This window comes from Molossus molossus, unplaced genomic scaffold (genome assembly GCF_014108415.1).
Source record: "Molossus molossus isolate mMolMol1 unplaced genomic scaffold, mMolMol1.p scaffold_m16_p_2, whole genome shotgun sequence".
Taxonomy (NCBI): Eukaryota; Metazoa; Chordata; class Mammalia; order Chiroptera; family Molossidae; genus Molossus; species Molossus molossus.
In genome coordinates, this window is record NW_023425355.1 from 130,428,399 (window position 1) to 130,448,307 (window position 19,909).

A 19,909-nucleotide genomic window follows, 5' to 3' on the forward strand; every position below is an offset into this window, starting at 1 on the left:
GAGAGAAAGGGAGAGAGAGAAACATCTATGTGAGAATGAAACATTGATGGGCTGCCTCCTGCACACCCACTACTGGGGATTGAGGCTGCAATCCAGGCTTGTGCCCTGACCGGGAATCAAACCGGGACCTCTCAGTCCATGGGACGATGCTCAATCCACTGAGCCACACCAGCTGGGTGTGTGTTTGTTTTTTTTAGAAAGAACATATTTATATTATGTGAGGTCCACTGGTGGTTGCCAGATGCAGGGTGTGGAGGGGTGGGTAATATGAGTGAAGGGAATCAAAAAGTACACATTTCCAGTTATAAAATAAATAAGCCTTGGGGATGCAATGTACAGCATGGTGACTCTAATACTGTATTACATGTTTAGAAGTTGCTAAGAGAATAGATCTTAAAAGTTCTCATCACAGAATTTTGGAACTCTATATGGTGATGGATGTTAACTAGTCTTATTGGGGTGATTTCACAATATGTACAAATATTGAATCGTGTTATACACCTTAAACTAATATATGTCAATTACACTTCAATTTAAAAAAATAAATGTGAGCATACACTTTTTTCTCTATGGTTTGCTCCTATACCCTTGAGGCTTAGGTTAATGCCTGAACCATACATAGTGTGCTATCAGTAAATATTTGTTGAAAAAATGAATCTTTGATCAATTTTCAGACTCTTCATGCCAGGAAAACCCTCCATAATACTTTGTAATAAAAAAAAATGTTTCTTTTCAACTTCTATCATAGACATACTCTACACCGTGCTAGCAAAAAATATATATATAACCTAGCTAGTGTGGCTCAGTGGTTGAGTGTCGACCCTGCACCAAGAGGTCACTGGTTCAATTCCCAGTTAGGACATGTGCCCAGGTTGTGGGACCGATCCCCAGTGGGGGGCATGCAGGAGGCGGCCAGTGTATGTTCTCTCTCATAGATGTTTCTATCTCTCTCTCACTCTCCCTTCCTCTCTCTCTAAAACCAATTAAGGGGAAAAAAAAAAAATATATATATATATATATATCCCATTTTGTGTGTGTATATATAATGGGATATTTATATCTACCACATTTTGTTTATCCCTTCACCCATTGGTAGACATTTGGATTGTGTACACCTTTTGGCTGTTGTGAATAGTGCTGATATATACATGGATATACAAATATCTGTTTAAGTCCCTGCTTTCATTTCTTTATAGAATATCTACCCAAAAGTGGAATTGCTATATCATATAGTAATTCTAATTTTTTTGTTGTTGAGGAACTGCCATACTGTTCTCCACAGTGGCTGTACCATTTTACATTCTCACCGTAATGCACAAAGGTTCTAATTTCTGTATATTGTCTCTAGTACTTGTTTTTGATATATTTTTTTTATCCTCACCCAAGGACATTTTTCCTTTTTTTTGTTCAGATAGAGTGGGGGAGGGGGGGAGAGACAGAGACAGAGAAACATCGACATGAAAGGGACACATCGAGTGGCTGCCTTCCGCACGACCCCAACCAGGGCCAGGGACAAACTGCAACCGAGGTACGTGCCCTTAGCGGGAACTGAACCCGGGTCTCTCCGGACCGCAGGCCGACGCTCTAACCGCTGAGCCAAACCGGCCAGGGCTGTTTTTGATATTTTTATAATAGCCAGCCTAATGGCACTGCTAATTTTAAAAACTTTTCCTTTTGAGAAAAGAAATGTAAAATTCAGTTTGTGGTTTTGAGTTAAGATTCCCACTTGAGTCTTTTTGACAGTGGCTTCAAGATTTGTCTTCCAAAAACTGCACAAAACACGAAAAGCTTATTATGAAAGTGGCTAATTACAGAGAGCTGATTGTGACAAGGGGCTCAGGTCCTGGCTGGGTCAAGTCTCTCTGTCTCTCAGCCACCTACTAGGGTTGCTGGGAGGACTGAATTGTTTTATACTTACAGCCCTTGAACAGTGCCTCGCGGGCACATGTCAGGCACTGTAAGTTCATTGTTTACTGATTTGTCCACAAGTGAAACTCTCTCCTTGAGCCCACTGTTTCAGAGGTCTGAACCAGATGTAACTAGAATATTTTTGTTTCTTTTTTAGCAGATATGCCAGAATGTATCTGAAATACTAACAAAAAAAAAATTGTTAATCCTCACTCGAGGATAATTTTTCCCTATTTATTTATTTATTTATTTATTTATTTATTTATTTATTTTTTAAAGATAGAGTGGACAGGAGAGACGGAGAGGAAGAGGGAGAGACAGAGAGAAACATCAACGTCAGAGAGACACATTGATTACTTGCCTCCCGCACGACCCTGACGGGCCGGGATCGATCCTGAAACCCAAGTACATGCCCTTTACTGGGAATTTAAACTGCAACCCTTTTCCTCGGACCGATGCTCCAACCACTGAGCCGAACTGGCCAGGGCTGAAACACTGAAACCTTTAAAGACATTCATCATGACATTTACTGCCTCAGTAGGTGTTAAGAACTTCTTAAAAGGGAAAACTTTAGGAGGGGGAAATACTTTCATATGGACAGGACTATAAATGGGATAATTTTCTTGGGAGAAAACTTTATAAATGGAAAACCTCTTGATACAGTAAAAGACTAAATGTAAATACCTTTTCTCTCTGAAAATGCCATGCCAGGATCTTCATTATTTGTTATATTTCTAAAGTGCTTTTCTTCCCAGGAAGCTCATTACAAACTGTCTCCTGACCTGATTCAATTCAGCTTCTTTGTAGGGAAACCACCCTTCAAAATGCACCTGTAACAGGTCAGGGAGCTTGCGAATCGAGACCCACAGTTATTTGGCATGGATAGCACATTTTATGAAGGCAGAACATTCTCCGTTATGAGCTCGAGTCAAACTACAATAGACAAGTTGTAGATTCTTTAGAAAGTGGGCTTCTAATGGAAATGCTGACAACCCGTTAACAGCATGAAGGCTAATGACTGCCACTAAAAATATCCGTAAAGATTACAGTAATAAAAATACATATTTTAAAGTACATGCTATAAGTTCAAGGAATTTTCGAAATGTTGCTGTGAATAACAGGACACTATCCTTTGGCATTTTGGGGGTTTGATTTTGAAAGGAGTTAGGTCTTTTGGCAGAGTTATCAACACCTTTAACGGAAGGGAAATCATCGGTGTATTTGTAGAACTGTGGAATTTTAAATCTGGAAAGAATCTTAGAGATCAGCAAGTCACCTCTATTATAGCTCCTAGAGGAGACTTGAGATTCTAAAAAGTAATGGGACCCTGGCCGGTTTGGCTCAGCAGTTAGAGCATCGGCCTGCGGTCCCGAGAGACCCGGGTTCGGTTCCCGCTAAGGGCACGTACCTCGGTTGCAGTTTGTCCCCGGCCCTGGTTGGTCGTGCGGGTGGCAGCCACTCGATGTATCCTTTCACATCGATGTTTCTCTCTCTCTCTCTCTCTCTCTCTCTCTCTCTCTCTGTCTGTCTCTCTCTCTCTCTTCCTCTCTCTCCCTCCCACTCTACCTGAACAAAAAAAGAAAAAATGTCCTCGGGTGAGGATAAAAATAAATAAATAAATAAAAAGTAATGGGCTAGAACTTATAGATGAGTGTTGGGGGTCATTAATGACGTCCCTGAGGCCTTAATGTCTTCTCAGTTATGACATCATAGCAATGCCCTTCAGCCTGACCTTGCCTCGGTCTTCTCTCTTTCTCCCTGCAATTATTGCCTTTTTATGATGATAAAAGTAATATATGTTTATTGCAGAACTATTAGAAAATAAAGAATAAAAGGAGACTAAAATGCCAGTGATATTCAGCCTCCATGAATGTTGGTATATTGTAAATAACGTCAAACTCCACTTTCTAGCAAGTTTTAATTATGTAAGGGAATTCTACCTGCAGCGGGCCTGTCTTGTCAGTCATTTCTGTTGACCTTTTTACTTGTCTGAAGTGTATTTGTTGAAGAGCTCCTTGTGATGAGTTAAGTTCCATGGAAGCCAGCACACAACCACAACGTTTAAACACAGGACCATTAGTCTATATTTTAATTTTTCTATTTTTTATTTTTTTATCCTCACCCAAGGACATTTTTTTGATATTTTGTTCAGATAGAGTGGGAGGGAGAGAAACATCGACGTGAAAGGGACACATCGAGTGGTTGCCACCCATATGACCCAATCAGGGCCGGGGACAAACTGCAACCGAGGTACGTGCCCTTAGCGGGAACGGAACTCAGGTCTCTCCAGACTGGAGGCCAACGCTCTAACCGCTGAGCCAAACCGGCCAGGGCATAGTCTATATTTTTAATAAATGTACCAATTAATTACGAATAATTTTCAGCCCTGGCGAGTGTGGTTCAATTGGTTAGAGCATTGTCCTATACACCGAAGGGTCACAGATTCGATTCCCCATCAGGGCACATGCCTAGGTTTCAGGTTCGATCCCCGGCCCTGGTCAGGGCGCCTGCAGGAAGCAACCGATCCATATTTCTAACATCGATGGTTCTCTCTCTCCCCCTCTCTTCCTTCCCCCTCTCTAAAAGTCAATGAACATGTCCTCGGGTAAGGATTAAATAGAATAATATAATAAATAAGCAATGCAGTTATTAATAAAATAATTTTATTTTATTTATTTTTATATAAAATTAAATTTTTATTTAATTTTTTTATCCTCACCTGAGGACATTTTTGCATTTATCTTCAGATAGGGTGGGAGGGAGAGAGGAAGGAGGAGAGAGAGAGAAACATCGACGTGAAAGGGACACATCGAGTGGCTGCCACCCGCAAGACCAACCAGGGCCGGGGACAAACTGCAACCGAGGTACGTGCCCTTAGCGGGAACCAAACCTGGGACTCTCTGGTCTGTGGGCTGACGCTCTAACCGCTGAGCCAAACTGGCCAGGGCTAATAAAATAATTTTTAAAAAGAGATTAAAAGTCGCCTGCAGTCTCATCACCCAGAGTTGTTACCATTAATATTTTGGGGGAATTGCCCCAGTCGTTTTCCCATCTACATGCACAGGGTGGGGCAAGAGTAGGTTTACAGGTGTGAGTGTGAAAAACACAGAGTTTATTCTTGTATTAGTATTTATTAATTATTATTTTCCATACAAACAACTGTAAACCTACTTTTGCCCCTCCCTGTATATACTGCCTTTTATGAAACTGGGATCATGCAGAACATACTGTTCTAAAATCATTTTTACGCCCTGGCCGGTTTGGCTCAGCGGTTAGAGCGTCCGCCTGCGGTCCGGAGAGACCCGGGTTCGGTTCCCGCTAAGGGCATGTACCTCGGTTGCAGTTTGTCCCCGGCTCTGGTTGGTCGTGCGGGTGGCAGCCACTCGATGTGTCCCTTTCACATCGATGTTTCCCTCTCTCTCTCTCTCTCCCTCCCACTCTATCTGTACAAAAAAATTGAAAAATGTCCTCGGATGAGGATTAAAAAAATAATAATAAAATCATTTTTACTTTGTAAGAGCTCATGAACATTTCCTCACATTCTGAAATATTCTTTAAGGACCTGATTTTCATCAGCTGCTTACTATATCCTCTCCGTTGTGCAAGATTTCTCTCACCTACTTAGGGAGTTTTCAATTTTGTCTGTTATGACACTGCACTGAATATCCATGTATACAATACATATTTACTTATATCTCTGATTATCTGCTCAGGAAAACAGTTTTTGCACTGATTTCCAAATGACCCCTCAGAAAAGCACTATTTTACCCTCCCACTAGCAGTAACATGAGTGTGGGTGGGGTTTTTTTCTGGTTAATTTTCACCTGAGAATTTTTTTCCATTGTTTTTTTAGATAGATGAAGGGGTGGGGGGAAGAGAGAGAAACATAGATGAAAGAGACACACATCAGGTTGGCTGCCTCCCACACGACCCCAACCAGGGCCAGGGATGGAACCTGCAACCCAGGTACATGCCCTTAACCGGGAATTGAACCTGCAACCCTTCAGTCTGTGGGCTGATCTAACTGCTGAGCCAAACCAGCCAGGGCATGAGTGTGGTTTTTGTTTACTGAACTCTCACCAACACTGGCCATTACAAATTTTTAAAAATCTCAGTAGATGCTAAGCGAAACAAGCCAAACAGAGAAAGACAGGTATCACATGATCTCACTTATTTGTGGAATATAATGAACATAACAGTCTGAGGAATGGGGTAGTCCCAGAGACATGGAAGTGGGGTACAGACTGACAATCCCTAGAAGAGGGGATGGTGGGGGAGAGATAAACCACAGAACTTATATGCATGTGTGCATGCACAATGGACATGGACAACAAAGCTGGGGACAGGGCAGGGAGGAGGGAGGGGGAATCAGTGGGGGAAAAAGGAGAAACATCTGTTACAAAAATAAATTAATTAATAAAATAAAATTATGAGAGAATAAAAAAAAAATCTCAGTAGAGTGACATCATCCAGATGGCAATATAGTCTGTTATTGAATTTGCTCCCCTCACAAGAAGAACTAACAACTCTTCATGGACAAGACACCACTGGGCGATTCCTAGAACAAGTGAGTGAGGCTGAAGCACCCTCTGCACCAGAGACCAAGACAGGCCACATTAGAATCATTACAGGAATGGCTACATGCTGACCAGTTGCCCTCCCCCAGGCTGGCACAGCACCAAGCCAAGAGGTCTCCCCTGAACCTATGGTTCCTTCATTGGGAAAAGACAGCCCAGGGTGGACATCCAGCATTGTAGATCACTTCTCAGGAGACACCACTCCAGTCACGCCCCACAGGGGAACCTGCAGTGCTTGACAGCGAAGGGGGAGGAGCCTGAAACAATCAGCACTCCGATCTTGGCAGACCGAGTTCCTGCCGCCAGCAGTAGTCCAAACCAGCAGATTTGCTCATCTGCACAGCCAAGACACGGTGTAGTCTGAACAGGCAACTCACCAGGGTGCATGTTGGCCCGATTTGATACCCACACAAAGATTTTGATGACGCTGGAGCCTGGTCTGCCTCTCAGTCAGAAAGCCTGGCCGTTAACACCTAGAAATCGGTGTAGCCCAGCAACACTTGAGCAGAGAGTCCACCAGGCAGAACCTGTCTGTCCTCGGAGCTAGCTCTCCCACCGTGCCCAGGCTGAATACAGCGTCCAGCCTGCTCAACCAGGGAACCGAAGAGCACACAGGGGGCCGCACAGCCCATCCAACAGCCCTGCCTGCAGTGGCACCTGAATGGAGAGCTCAGCCCACGTCTCTCCCTCCCTGTCGGACAAAACCGATGGCCCCGTGTAGTCATGGAATTCAGTGCACAGTCTTGCCTGGTTCAGGTCCCCAAACACAAACCATGCAGGCTGTAGGGCCTGTCCTGCTGCCCCACCAGGGCAGAGAAGCTAATTCATAACCCCACCTACTGCTAAGTATAGTCCCTAGTAAGGCTGATGGACTGCTGAGCAGAGTTCCCAGTTCTGACCACCTAGTAAGCCTGACCAGAGAACTCAGGCAACTGTGGAGCCCATCCAACAGCCCCCCTTGGGCAAGGAACCAAACTAGCCGTCTTTTAAAGAAATGTTTTAAATATGTCTTTATTGATATTTTAGAGAAAGGGGAGAGAGGGAAACATCAATCGGCTGCCTCCTGCACGCCCCTTACTGGGGACCGAGCCCACAACCCGGGCAGGTGCCCTGCCTGACCGGGAATCAAACCAGGACCTCTCAGTCCATGGGACACGCTCAATCCACTGAGCCACACCGGCCGAGCTTTTTATTTTTGATTTATTTTTATATTAAAGTAGCAGTCTTATCCAACTGTTCTCAGCCAGTGACAACCACCATCCCTACCTCAGAGCCTGGCCTTATCCCAAAATAGACCCTGATAGCAAACCCCACCTGCCCAAGAATGTTTTATCAGCAGACACGTCCAGAAACCCAAACTGAGCTGACCGGCGAAGAGCTATTTCTGCCAAAGTGCACCTGTAACATCGGAAGAGGAGAATGTTTACTCAAATGCACAGATCCCAGTGCAAGGAATCAAGGATCACAAAAACATCTGGTGAACATGACACCAAGGAAAATGAATAAAGCTCCAATAACTGACCCTAAAAAAAGGGACATCTGCCCTGGCCGGTTTGGCTCAGCGGTTAGAGCGTCGGCCTGAGGTCCAGAGAGACCCGGGTTCGGTTCCCGCTAAGGGCACGGACTTCGGTTGCAGTTTGTCCCCGGCCCTGGTTGGTCGTGCGGGTGGCAGCCACTCGATGTGTCCCTTTCACGTCGATGTTTCTCTCTCTCCCTCCCTCCCACTTTATCTGAACAAAAAAAAAAAAAAAAAAAAAAAGAAAGAAACTATAAAAATAATAAAAAAAGGGACATCTATGAACTGTCAAAGAATTCAGAATACTCTTTAAGAAGTTTCGCGAACTCTAAGAACAGACAACTGAATGAAATTAGGCAAGCAATGCATGAACAAAATGAGAAGTTCAACGAAGACATGGCATTAAAACACAGCAGTGACGGCGCGCTGGAGGCGGGCACGGAGGCTCCTGCGGTGGTTCAGGTGCTGGCCGGAGGGTGCGGAGAGTGGAGATAACTCAGCTGTGGTCCTGAGCCTGCAATTTCAAGGCCACCTTTGTACCTCTACTGTGAGCCCCAAGTCCCACACCTTAGCTGGAGCTCACCATAGGGAACTGCTTGACAGAGATGACACCTACCACTTCCTCCTTTTTTTTTAAATCCTCACCCGAGGACATTTTTTCTTATTTTGTTCAGATAGAGTGGGAGGGAGAGAGAGAAACATTGATGTGAAAGGGATACAATGAGTGGTTGACACCCGCATGACCCAACCGGAGACAAACTTTAACCGAGGTACATGCCCTCAGTGGGAACCAATCCCGGGTCTCTCTGGTCTGCAGGCCGACACTCTAACTGCTGAGCCAAACCGGCCAGGGCACCACCTCCTTCTTGCCCCACTTCCAGGCCCTGCATGTGGTGGTCATCAGGCTGGACTCAGCTGGAAAGACCTCCCTCTTTTACTGACTTAAGTTCAAGGAGTTTATCCGGAGCATCCCGCAGAGAAGATCGAGGTGCCCCCGGGGGCATCCTGTGACATCACCTCCCAAGTGTGCGATGTCTGTGGGCAGGGGGAGCTGAAGGCTGTGGTGCTCCCACACCTGCTGGGCAGATGGGCTGCTGTTGTGGTGGATGCTGCTGAGGCTGAGCAGCTGGAGCTACACCGAATCAGCCAGGCCTCGGACATCGGGGAGCGCCTGCCTTGGTGCTGGCCATCAAGCAGGATCGGCTGGGGGTACTGAGTGCTGCCGAGGTGGAGAAGAGGCTGCAGTTCGAGAGCTGGCTGCTCAACACTCACCCACATGCAGGGGCGGCAGCGCTGTGCACAGGGTGGCTCCGGGGCTGGGCCTTGAGCGCCTTTATGGGATGATTCTCAAGAGGAAGAAAGCAGCCCGGGCAAGAAGAGATGGTGACCCCAGGCCCCCCTCCTCACCAGTAGGGGTCTGCACACTGATTTGAAAAGATATATGCAGCATTACTTAAAATTGCCAAGATATGGAAGCAACCTAGGTGTCCATCGATAGATGAATGGATAAAGAAAATGTGATAGCCCGGCTGGTGTGGCTCAGAGGTTGAACGTCGACACATGCACCAAGAGGTCACTGGTTCGATTCTGGTCAGGGCACATGCCCAGGTTGTGGGCCTGATCCCAAGTGAGGGGACATGCAGGAGGCGGCCAATCGATGTTCTCTCTTATCGATGTTTCTATCTCTTTCTCCCTCTCCCTTCCTCTCTCTCTAAAATCAATAAAAAAAAATTAAAAAAGATATTGTGAGATATCTATATACAGATATATCTATAAAATAGAATATTATTCAGCAATAAAAAAGAATGAAATCTTACCATTTGCTACCACATGGATGGACCAAGTGGGTATTATGCTGACAGGGTAGTATGCTAAGTGAAATAAGCTAGAGAAAGACAAATACTGTATGATGTCACTTATATGTGGATTCTAAAAAATGAATCAACAAAATCAGAAATCAGCCCTGGCCGGTTTGGCTCAGCGGTTAGAGCGTCGGCCTGCGGTCCAGAGAGACCCGGGTTCGGTTCCCACTAAGGGCACGTACCTCGGTTGCAGTTTGTCCCCAGCCCTGGTTTGGTCATGCGGGTGGCAACCACTCAATGTGTCCCTTTCACGTTGATGTTTCTCTCTCTCTCTCTCTCCCTCCCACTCTATCTGAACAAAAAATGGGAAAATGTTCTATCGTAAGAATAAAAAACAAAACAAAACAAAAAACAAAAAACAAAAACCAACCCGTAGATACAAAAACAAAGCAAAACAAGCTTAATGGTTGCCAAAGGGGAGGGTGGTGGGGAATGGGGGAAGAGTACATATAGTATACTCAAAGATGAGCTACTGTTATAGGCTGCTAAAAATACGAACAAATGTCGTGGTATGAGATACGCCGGTATACATTTCATCCTCCTTAGAGGGTCCTTCTCGGGAGCCGCAACTGCCACAATAGATGAGATGCAGGCTGTCACGATTCTTTCTAACAGGTAGCAAGTGACCAGGGATAGAGATAAATCAGCATTACTCAGATGAGAAGGTCCCGCTTTATACCATTCCAAGGCAAAGTAATTTCCACCATCCTTCTCCTAAAGAGGGCACTGTAAATTGGGGGGTGGGGGATTAAAGCTTCCAGGATTTATCAGTGAGTTGGATGGGCTGTAATGTCATCCAAGTCTCCAGGTTGGGTTTTGTTTGGTCTGTGTCACTAGTGACTTTTAGTTAGGTAATGTCACATGGGCCCAGATTACAAAGATAAAGTTATAGATCTCAGTCACAATCTTTAAGCTCTCCATAGATAAAAATGAAATGGGAAAAAAAAATTTTTTTTATCCTCACCCAAGGACATTTTTCCACTTTTTGTTCAGATAGAGTGGAAGGGAGAGAGAGGAAGAGAGAGAGAGAGAGAAAAACATCGACGTGAAAGGGACACATCGAGTGGCTGCCACCCACACGACCACACCAGGGCCGGGGACAAACTGCAAGCGAGGTACGTGCCCTCAGTGGGAGCCGAACCCGGGTCTCTCTGGACCGCAGGCCGATGCTCTAACTGCTGAGCCAAACCGGCCAGGGCGAAAAAAATTTTAATTATAACCCTGAATCCTCCCCTCCATCTCCCTCAACCCCTGCCCGCCCCGCCCCCCCCCAAAACAAAAGACAAAGAGAAGGTAGCATAAAACATACTGGTTATAGTAAATATATAGTCAAATTTAGATTCTGTAATGCGATAATGGTGATGTATCCTTCACTTACAACTCTAATGTAAAAGTTAGAAAACAAATGTAATAAAAATAACCAGAAATGCAATAATCTATTATTGTTTACAAAATAAAACATATGTTAACTGAAACATCAATAACCTAAAAAGTGAGGGGGAGGAAAGTGAAAGAATAAATTTTAGGACTTTCATTGAAGTGATCAGTTCAAAACTGGGTGTTATGTTAACCTGTTAACCGGGGAATTCCCTTTTCACTGTATGGAACGTTTGACGTATTTATACGTCCCGCTCGGTTAACAGGTTAAGATGTTCTATACAAGCCTCATGGTAACCACAAGGGAAAAACCTGTAGTAATTACACAAAAGAACATGATAAAGACATCAAAGCAGCCCTGGCTGGTTTGGCTCAGTGTTTAGAGTGTCAGCCCTCGGACCCAAGACACGTGAGTTTGATTCCCGGTCAAGGGCACATTATGTACCTCGGTTGCAGGTTCCATCCCCAGGTTCGGGTCATGCAGGAGGCAGCCAAACAATGTGTCTCTCTCACATTGTTATTTCTCTCCCTCCCTTCCAATCTCTAAAAATAAATGGAAAAATAGTCTCAGGTGAGAATTAAAAAAAAAAAGTCAAAGCATGCTAACACTAAAAGACATCAACACACAGAACTGTACACCTTAAACTTATAAAATGCCATATGTCAACTATATCTGGAAAAAAAAATTCTTTTAAGTTGGGAAGATTAAAAAGTCTAACAATCTGATATATTAAAACAAATCTCACTTTAGTCATTGTGCATTTGTTGTTTACTAGTGATGCCAAACATTTTTTTTTTTTAATCCTCACCCGAGGACATTTTTCCATTCTTTATTCAGACAGAGGGAGAGAGAGGAAGAGAGAGAGAGAAACATCGATGTGAAAGGGATACATCAAGTGGCTGCCACCCGCACACCCTGCGGGGACAAACTGCAACCTAAGTACATACCCTTAGCAGGAACTGAACCTGGGTCTCTCTGGACCACAGGCCGACGCTCTAACCGCTGAGCAAACAGGCCAGGGCAATGCCAAATACTTTTTAAAACTTATCTTTATTGTTGAAAGTATTACAGATGTATCCCCTTTACCCCATTGACACCCTCCTCCCCAATGCCACCCCCCTGCTGCCTTCCCCACACTGTTGTCTGTGCCGTTGGTTATGCAGATGTGCATAGAAGTTCTTTATCTCATCCAGCCCTCCCTCCCCACTTCCCTTTGAGGTGCCTCAGTCTAACAACCAATTTGCACTTCTTAATTCCTTCACCTTTTTTGCCCATCCTCTCAACCACCCTCCCATCTGGCAACCAACGAAAAGTCCTCTGTATCTATGAGTCTGTTTCTGGATGCTGAACATATTTTATAGCTCGCTTTTAAGTCTTCTATGAATTGCATGTATATGCCATATGTGCATTTTTCTACGAAGTTTTTTACCTTCTTTTTTTAAAAAAATGTTAAGCTTTGTTTATATACTAAGATCCATAATCTGTAGTTAAATGTTGCAAAAATATTCCATTTTTTCTTTTGCTTTTTACCTATTTCATGGTAGCTTTTTTGAGGTTCAGAAATTTTCATACAGCCAAACATTAATTTTTTTCTTTTTTCTTTTTTTTTTTAACATTCTTAAATTTACTTTTAAGTAATATAATTCAAGTGATGATCCAGTACCTCATTGATAAACATCTTCCTTTGATACTATGTGCCTTCATTCACACAGACTTTTATTTTATTTTATTTTATTTTATTATTATTATTTTTTTATCCTCACCCGAGGACATTTTTTTTTTGATATTTTGTTCAGATAGAGTGGGAGGGAGAGAGAGAGAGAGAGAAACATCGATGTGAAAGGGACACATCGAGTGGTTGCCACCCACACAACCCAACCAGGGCCGGGGACAAACTGCAACCGAGGTACGCGCCCTTAGCGGGAACCGAACCCGGGTCTCTCGGGACCGAAGGCCGACGCTCTAACTGCTGAGCCAAACTGGCCAGGGCATTAATTTTTTTCTTTTTTTTTTTTTTTTTTTTTTTAATCCTCATCCGAGGACATTTTTCCATTTTTTGTACAGACAGTGTGGGAGGGAGAGAGAGGAAGAGAGAGAGAGGGAAACATCGATGTGAAAGGGACACATCGAGTGGCTGCCACCCACACGACCAACCAGGGCCGGGGACAAACTGCAACCGAGGTACATGCCCTTAGCGGGAACCGAACCCGGGTCTCTCAGGACTGCAGGCCGACGCTCTAACCGCTGAGCCAAACTGGCCAGGGCATTAATTTTTTTCTTGTATGGTTTCTTTTCTTTCTTTTATACTCACACCCAGAGATATTTCTAAAACATCAATTTGATCATACCCTTGACTAAAATTTTCCAGACGTTCCTGGAAGGGGGGGGATGCAACCTCCCAAAGCTACTGCCACCCAGCAGGCACTCCGGCTTCCCATCATGCCCAGCAATCGCCAAGCAATTGCACTGAGTCCTCTCCGCCTGGCTCCCTCTGCTTGGGCAGCAAGCCCCCCACCAGCCCACAGGCTCCCCTCGCCCCCTCCCCGTTTCCCTGCATCACTGAAGCCCCAGCTCACACATGACCAGCACCTAGTCCCCAGAGGGTTCATTAGTGGTTTGTAAAACGAATAACTCAAACAACAAGAAAAGTCTAAAACAGTTCTCAACTTGTGGGTCGCGACCCCTATGGGGGTCGCACGACCCTTTCACAGGGGTCGCCTAAGACATAACAATAGCAAAATCCCAGTTATGAAGTAGCAACGAAAATAATTTTATGGTTGGGGGGTCACCACAACATGAGGAACGGTATTCAAGGGTCGGGGCATTAGGAAGGTTGAGAACCACTGGTCTAAAATAATATAGGGCACTTGGTTCTTGGGGTTAGTTTAGGATCAAAAGATTGGACAGAGAGGTGCTGGGGGCTGAGTCTCAGTGCTAACCAAGGAGACAAATGAGGGAACAGAGCACGGGTGGGTGCTCAGAAGTGGGTGGAACAGAGTTGGGGGGGTGCTGCAGGCAAAGAGCAGGTTACATCGACTGGCAGCTCTGGGAGGCCTGGCTTGGGGCCAGGGCTGGGCTCCCCAGAACGGCAGTGTCAGGAAGGACTGGGCTCCAAAACCCCAGGCAACAGTCACCTGACGTCCCAGTCTAGAACATCCACCTTATCATCCACCCTCCTGCACCCCCGCAGCCCCCACACCAACAAATGGCATCGCCGGCTTTCCAGTTTCCCAGGCTAGAAACCGGAGTCACTTGATTCTTGCTCCTCCCACACTCCACATCCCATCTGTCAGCAAGTCCTGTTGGCTCTGCCCTCGGTATGTAGCCAGACCGCATCGTGCGTGATTCCAGTTAGATGGTTTTTCAAAACTGCACGACAGAAACCAGATCTGTTGCCAGAGGCTGAGGGAGGGGGTGAATATCAAGGGTCCTGAGGCAATCAGGTGTGGATGGAATATTCCTATAATTTGTTTGTGGTGCTAATCACACGACTGCACGCATTTAGCAAAACTCACAGAACTGTATGCTAGAAAGTTTTACTGGAAGGAAATGGTACCTTAATAAAACTAGGGGAAAAGAACATACTGGGACTCCACCCTCATGGCCATCACCCTGGTCCAAGGCACATCACAGCGTTAGATTCCCTGCCCTTGCTTCGCTGTGGTCTGCTCCCAGCACTGCAGAGAGGTCCTTTTTTTTTTTTTTTAATAATTAACTTTATTTTTAATTTTTTTTCTTTATTGATATGAGAGAGAGAGGGGAAGAGAAAGGGGGGGGAGAGAGAGAAACATTGATGAGAGACAACATCGACTGGCCGCCTCCTGCATGCCCCCACTGGGGATCGGGCCCACAACCTGGGCATGTGCCCTGACCGGGAATCAAACTGGCGACCTCTTGGTGCATGGGTCGACGCTCAACCACTGAGCCACACCAGCTGGGCCAGAGGAGTCCTTTTAAACCAAAAGTAAATTTGTTCCTCTTTTGCTCAGAGCTCAAGAGGTTTCTCTTCTCCTCAGAGTAAAGGCCAAAATTCCTACATGGCCAAGACCTACATGGCACAGTTCGCTGTGACTTTTCTGGTGACCTCCCCCTAATCCCCTCTCTCCCTGCCCCTCCTCAGCCACGTGACCACTCTGGCCACCAAGGTGTCCTCGCTCCTCCTTGGACATGAACTACATGCTCCCTTCTTGGGGTTCTCTGTCTGCAGTGGGCTTCCTCCCGAGTTCCCCTCACATGGCTTCCTCCCTCCCCTCAGGTCTTTGCTCAAAGAGCACCTGCTCAGGGAGGCCTCCCGAGCACCCTACTTACGGTCCCCGGGTTCACATCCCTCTCATTTTTTATTTGCTATCCTCTGTCATTTTCTTTTTCTCACAGACTATCGTTCCATCTGATATATGACATCTTCCATTGCTTTTGTTTGTGTGACTCCTTCTATCCCTAAGGACAGGGATCTTTGTTTTCTTTCCTGCCACCCTTCTGGCACCTGGGACATTGCTGTTCGCCTGGCCAATAACAGACACTCACTGGGATTTTGCAGATGGAGGCCGAGAAGGCACAAGGGAAGGGGCGCCGAGGACCAGCTCGGAGGGTTCCTCCCATGTCAGCGCTCACTGTGCCTCCGTTCCACGCGGCTCTTCCCCACAGTCTTGCCCAACATGGGCTGGAGCACAAGTCTGCGTGGGGGCGCAGACGTTTGGGGGGTGGCTCACCTTCCTGCCTTTCCTTTTGGCGTTGCTGCCCTCTCAGATGGCTAACAGCTGCTTTCTCTCAAATCTCTCTCCAGAAGCAGATGTTCCAGGAGAGGAGTAGCCGGATGCTGCAGGCCCTGTCCCCAAAGCAGAGCCCCGTGAGCAGCCCCACCAGGAGCCGGTCCCCTTCCCGCTCCCCATCGCCCACCTTCTCATGGCTCCCGATCAAAACCTCCCCCCCTTCCTCCCCCAAAGCTGCCTCCGCCTCCATCAGCAGCCTGAGCGAGGGGGATGAGGATGAGAAGTAAAGGCTGCTGGCAGAAAATCCGAGCCATACCACGCGGGCTGGGGAGGAGGGCGGGGACACCGGGGAGGCCTGGGTGGTGGTGGTTGAAGGGTAAGAGTCGCAGCAGCTGCAGCGCGGCAGGGAGACCTGGAGCTCTGCTAAGGGAAGGCCTTGGGGCCGGCTCCCCCTCAGTCTCCACTCAGCCCAACACCTGGGTTCTGCATGGAGGTTTCCAGCCGGACAACCTATACAAACCTTAGCGTCATTTAGAATCAGTCTACTTTAACCTTGCTAAGGAGAGACGCAGAGCACCCCCAGGAGACTCGCACCCAGTGGGGCGCCTTCTGCTTTGGTCCTTACACCCACCCTCACAAGCACACCGCCCATGGAAGCGGCTGTTCCCTCAACCTGCTACTTCCGGCCCCCAAGGGCCCTGCACGATGCCCCCTGCCACCCAAGCTCTGCCAGAATTAACCTGTCCCCAATAGAAACAGTTGAGTCCAAGGCAAATGCCAACCTTCACAGTTTAGCCACCGAGACCCAAGGTCGCATCCAGAAATGTGGCGCACCGACAAAGCCCGACTTTAGGCCAGACATATAAAAGGTCACCTAGTGTGACCCTTCGTTTCTTACTCAAGGGACAGCTTTGTCAAGGAGAGCACCACGTAAGGCCGAATGTGCTCCTGGTTGTACTTTTGCATCATTGGTTTGACTTCATCGTTTTCCCCAAATTGCCTTCGTTTGTGGGAAACGCAGCCAAGGAAAACATCGTATCGGGGAAAAGGCAAGTGGAGCCGCTGGCTTTGCTCCGAGTCTAGCGGATGGTCAGCATCTCCCGAAGCTTCTCCTTCAAGGACGCTGTGTGGAACGGCTTCCCCATTTCTGACCAGTTGTTTCATAGACCGCAAGTAACAGTTTGATGTACCAAGCTACGTAGTATACCAGTAGGGGGTGCTGCCTGCACGTACCTGTGCTGTAACATGCCATCCAGGGTGCAGACCGTATACAGCCCGAAGATATGGTGGTGGCATTTGACAGTATCCTCCTCTCCCGTTCTCACTCCTGTAACCCCGCTGAAATCCTTGGTCTCAAGGACTATCTGGTTCCCTTGTGACTTGGGCCCTTTGTCAAAAGCTCATCCTGGATTCCTGTAGAAATGTCATGGACCAACCAGGAAATTAGTCCGTTTCTCTCATGGCCTCCCGTCAGTTGGGAGGGAAGGGAGGCTCTGAAGTTCCACAGAGCCCTGGGGGAGCCTGAGTTCTTTTTTTTTTTTTTTTAAATCCTCACCCGAGGATATTTTTCCATTTTTTGTACAGATAGAGTGGGAGGGAGGGAGAGGAAGGGAGACACAGACAGAAACATTGACGTGAAGGGACACATCGAGTGGCTGCCACCCACACAACCAACCAGGGCCGGGGATAAACTGCAACCGAAGTACGTGCCCTTAGCGGGAACCGAACCCAGGTCTCTCCAGACCGCAGGCCGACGCTCTAACCGCTGAGCCAAACTGGCCAGGGCAGAGCCTGAGTTCTAAGCTCAGCATCTGAAGGGTCTGGGGAGCACTGTAGGTATTCCTGGCCCTAGGTTTGCCAAACGGGATGCCGACCCTAAGCATTCCTGCTGAGTTGCCTGAAGTTCCTGTCCCCTCACCCCAGGGCAGAAGTGAGCAGGTACAGTGAAGGTGCAGAACCACACTGTTGGGTAGAAGAGGCATCGCCTGGCTGTCCCGGTAAAGCCAGAGGCAGAGGCCCGAACCAGCAACCTGTAGGCAGAGCCCGGCGTCTCTTGTGACAGAAACACCTCTCTTCAGAGGCCTTGGGAACCGGCCTTCTGGGTGACACGCGGGGCGACCGGTGAAGAAAGGTGGCATGTCTTTCCCCCTTGTGTTGGGGTCGAACTACCTCCCTGCTCACCTGGAGATGAGCGGTGTTTGCTGGGAAATGAAACCGTGAGGCTAAGCTGGCTTGAAACCGCCCGGTCCTGGCACTTCCCCCAGAACTCTGTGGGGCACTCCTGTGGGACAGAGCTGCCAGGAACGTGGCACGTGAGAAGAAGTGTTCTTTTTGCAGGCAAGGCCTACAGCACTGCTCTGCAGAGAGAGCAAGGCCCTTCTGGTCTCTCTCTTCGCTCACGCACTCAGGGCAAACGGGGCACGTCCGCCTGCTGCTTCAGTCGGGTGCCAGTCTTAGCAGGAGACCAGCAGCGGGACGGGCAAGGTGGTGAGAAACAAGGGAAGAGAAAAGAGGTGCCTGGAGAGAGACCCAGGGCAGACAGATCCACTCTTACCTGAATCCTGCTCTAGAGCAAACAGTGTGGGGCTTGATGTACCAGGCTGATTATATTTGTGCTCCTTGTACCCCGTACTGACAGGTGCCACTTATGTGACTCAGATTCAGTGCCATCACAATGGCCAATTATGAGAAAGGCCCAATACCTGGGATATTCCAGAGATGGGCCACAACAACCCACAAGTGGGTTCTAAATCTCACCTGATGTCCCCTCCTGACCTCTGTAACACCTCCTAAGGCTACGAGACTACTGAGAAGGAATGGGGGGGGGGCAGTCCTGCGACCTAACATTTGATGCTTTCTGGCCATCAGTTTCTACCAGCTCCCCCCCTTCCCAGGGGGAGATGGGGTTGCTGTCTGGGCCGGCCGGTCAACACTGATGCCCGCCAGTTAGTGAGGGCTGCAATGTACAAAGTATGATTCGAGTTTGAGGCGCTCAACAAAAATGACACAAAGCAAGGAAGGATAATTTTGCTCCAGAAAGGGAAGGAAGCTTTGGACGGAGGACCAACACACACCCCTTAGGGTTGTGGGAGGGGGCAGAGTAAATGAAGGAGGGTGGGGGTGGGAGAGTGGTTACCCCCCAACAGATGAAGTCATGCTTCCTTTCATGGACACCCAAAGTCAGTGGGTACCCTCGGGATGAGTCTCCGGGCCCCTGGCTTCCCCATTTCTCCATTAGCTGCCACACCCTCCTCCTCGAGGGACCCTGAAATCAAATGTTCACCCTTCCACCAGCTAAACACATGGGGGACTTCTAATGTCATAGTCACATTGAACAGCCCATTTGTGAGAAGCCAGCTTCTGTGTGCCGGGACCTTACGAAGGTAAACCACCTCAAGAAGAGTGACCCCAAGACTGAAGTCTACCTTCTGACCCTCTCTCTGGGGAAGAGACACAGCTGCGGGACTGCGCTCTTGCTCCACGCCTCGGGCTGTAGTTGCTGTGAGTCCATCCTTAGAGGGAGGGACAGAAAGCGCCGATTTGTTTTCTCTCCATCTTCAGGCCTCATTTGAGCACCCAGCCGCACCCCAGCGCAAGATGCGAGACAGAGGCACAGACTCAGCTGAGTCAGATGAGCCCAAATGGAGCAGGGGCATCCCTGTGCCTCGGGCACCCGATCAGCATCAGTCTTGCCCATAAGCTCATAAGGCATTTGCAACTTCTTCTCTCTAGACTTGCGTTTTTTTGTTGCGTCACTGCAATGTGTTCCGGGACAAAGCCATAAGAAGAGCAGCCCTACCTAAGACTATGCTGTACATATAAGACAAGACGACGATGACTCACCTGGGTTAAAGTACGACCTTACGCCCAAGCATTTGCTCCGGTGCTGAATAATGCAAACTACTGGAATCAGCCCTCAACCCTACCCCAACCCTTCCGCTCCAAACCCTCTCCTGCTC

At 47.5% G+C, this 19,909-nt stretch overlaps 1 protein-coding gene and 1 pseudogene across 2 annotated transcripts in view; both read left to right on the plus strand.

Annotated features, from left to right (window-relative positions):
• Positions 1–17,484, plus strand: part of PCYT1B (phosphate cytidylyltransferase 1, choline, beta) — a 108,054-nt gene extending 90,570 nt beyond the window's left edge. For both annotated transcript variants that reach the window (XM_036271373.1, XM_036271374.1), the window contains exon 8: positions 16,025–17,484. In XM_036271373.1, the coding sequence (XP_036127266.1) occupies positions 16,025–16,237 (213 nt within the window). In that variant the 3' untranslated portion in view covers positions 16,238–17,484. The remainder of the gene's footprint in view (positions 1–16,024) is intronic.
• Positions 8,365–9,434, plus strand: LOC118636016 (annotated as a pseudogene).
• Positions 17,485–19,909: the final 2,425 nt, after the last annotated feature.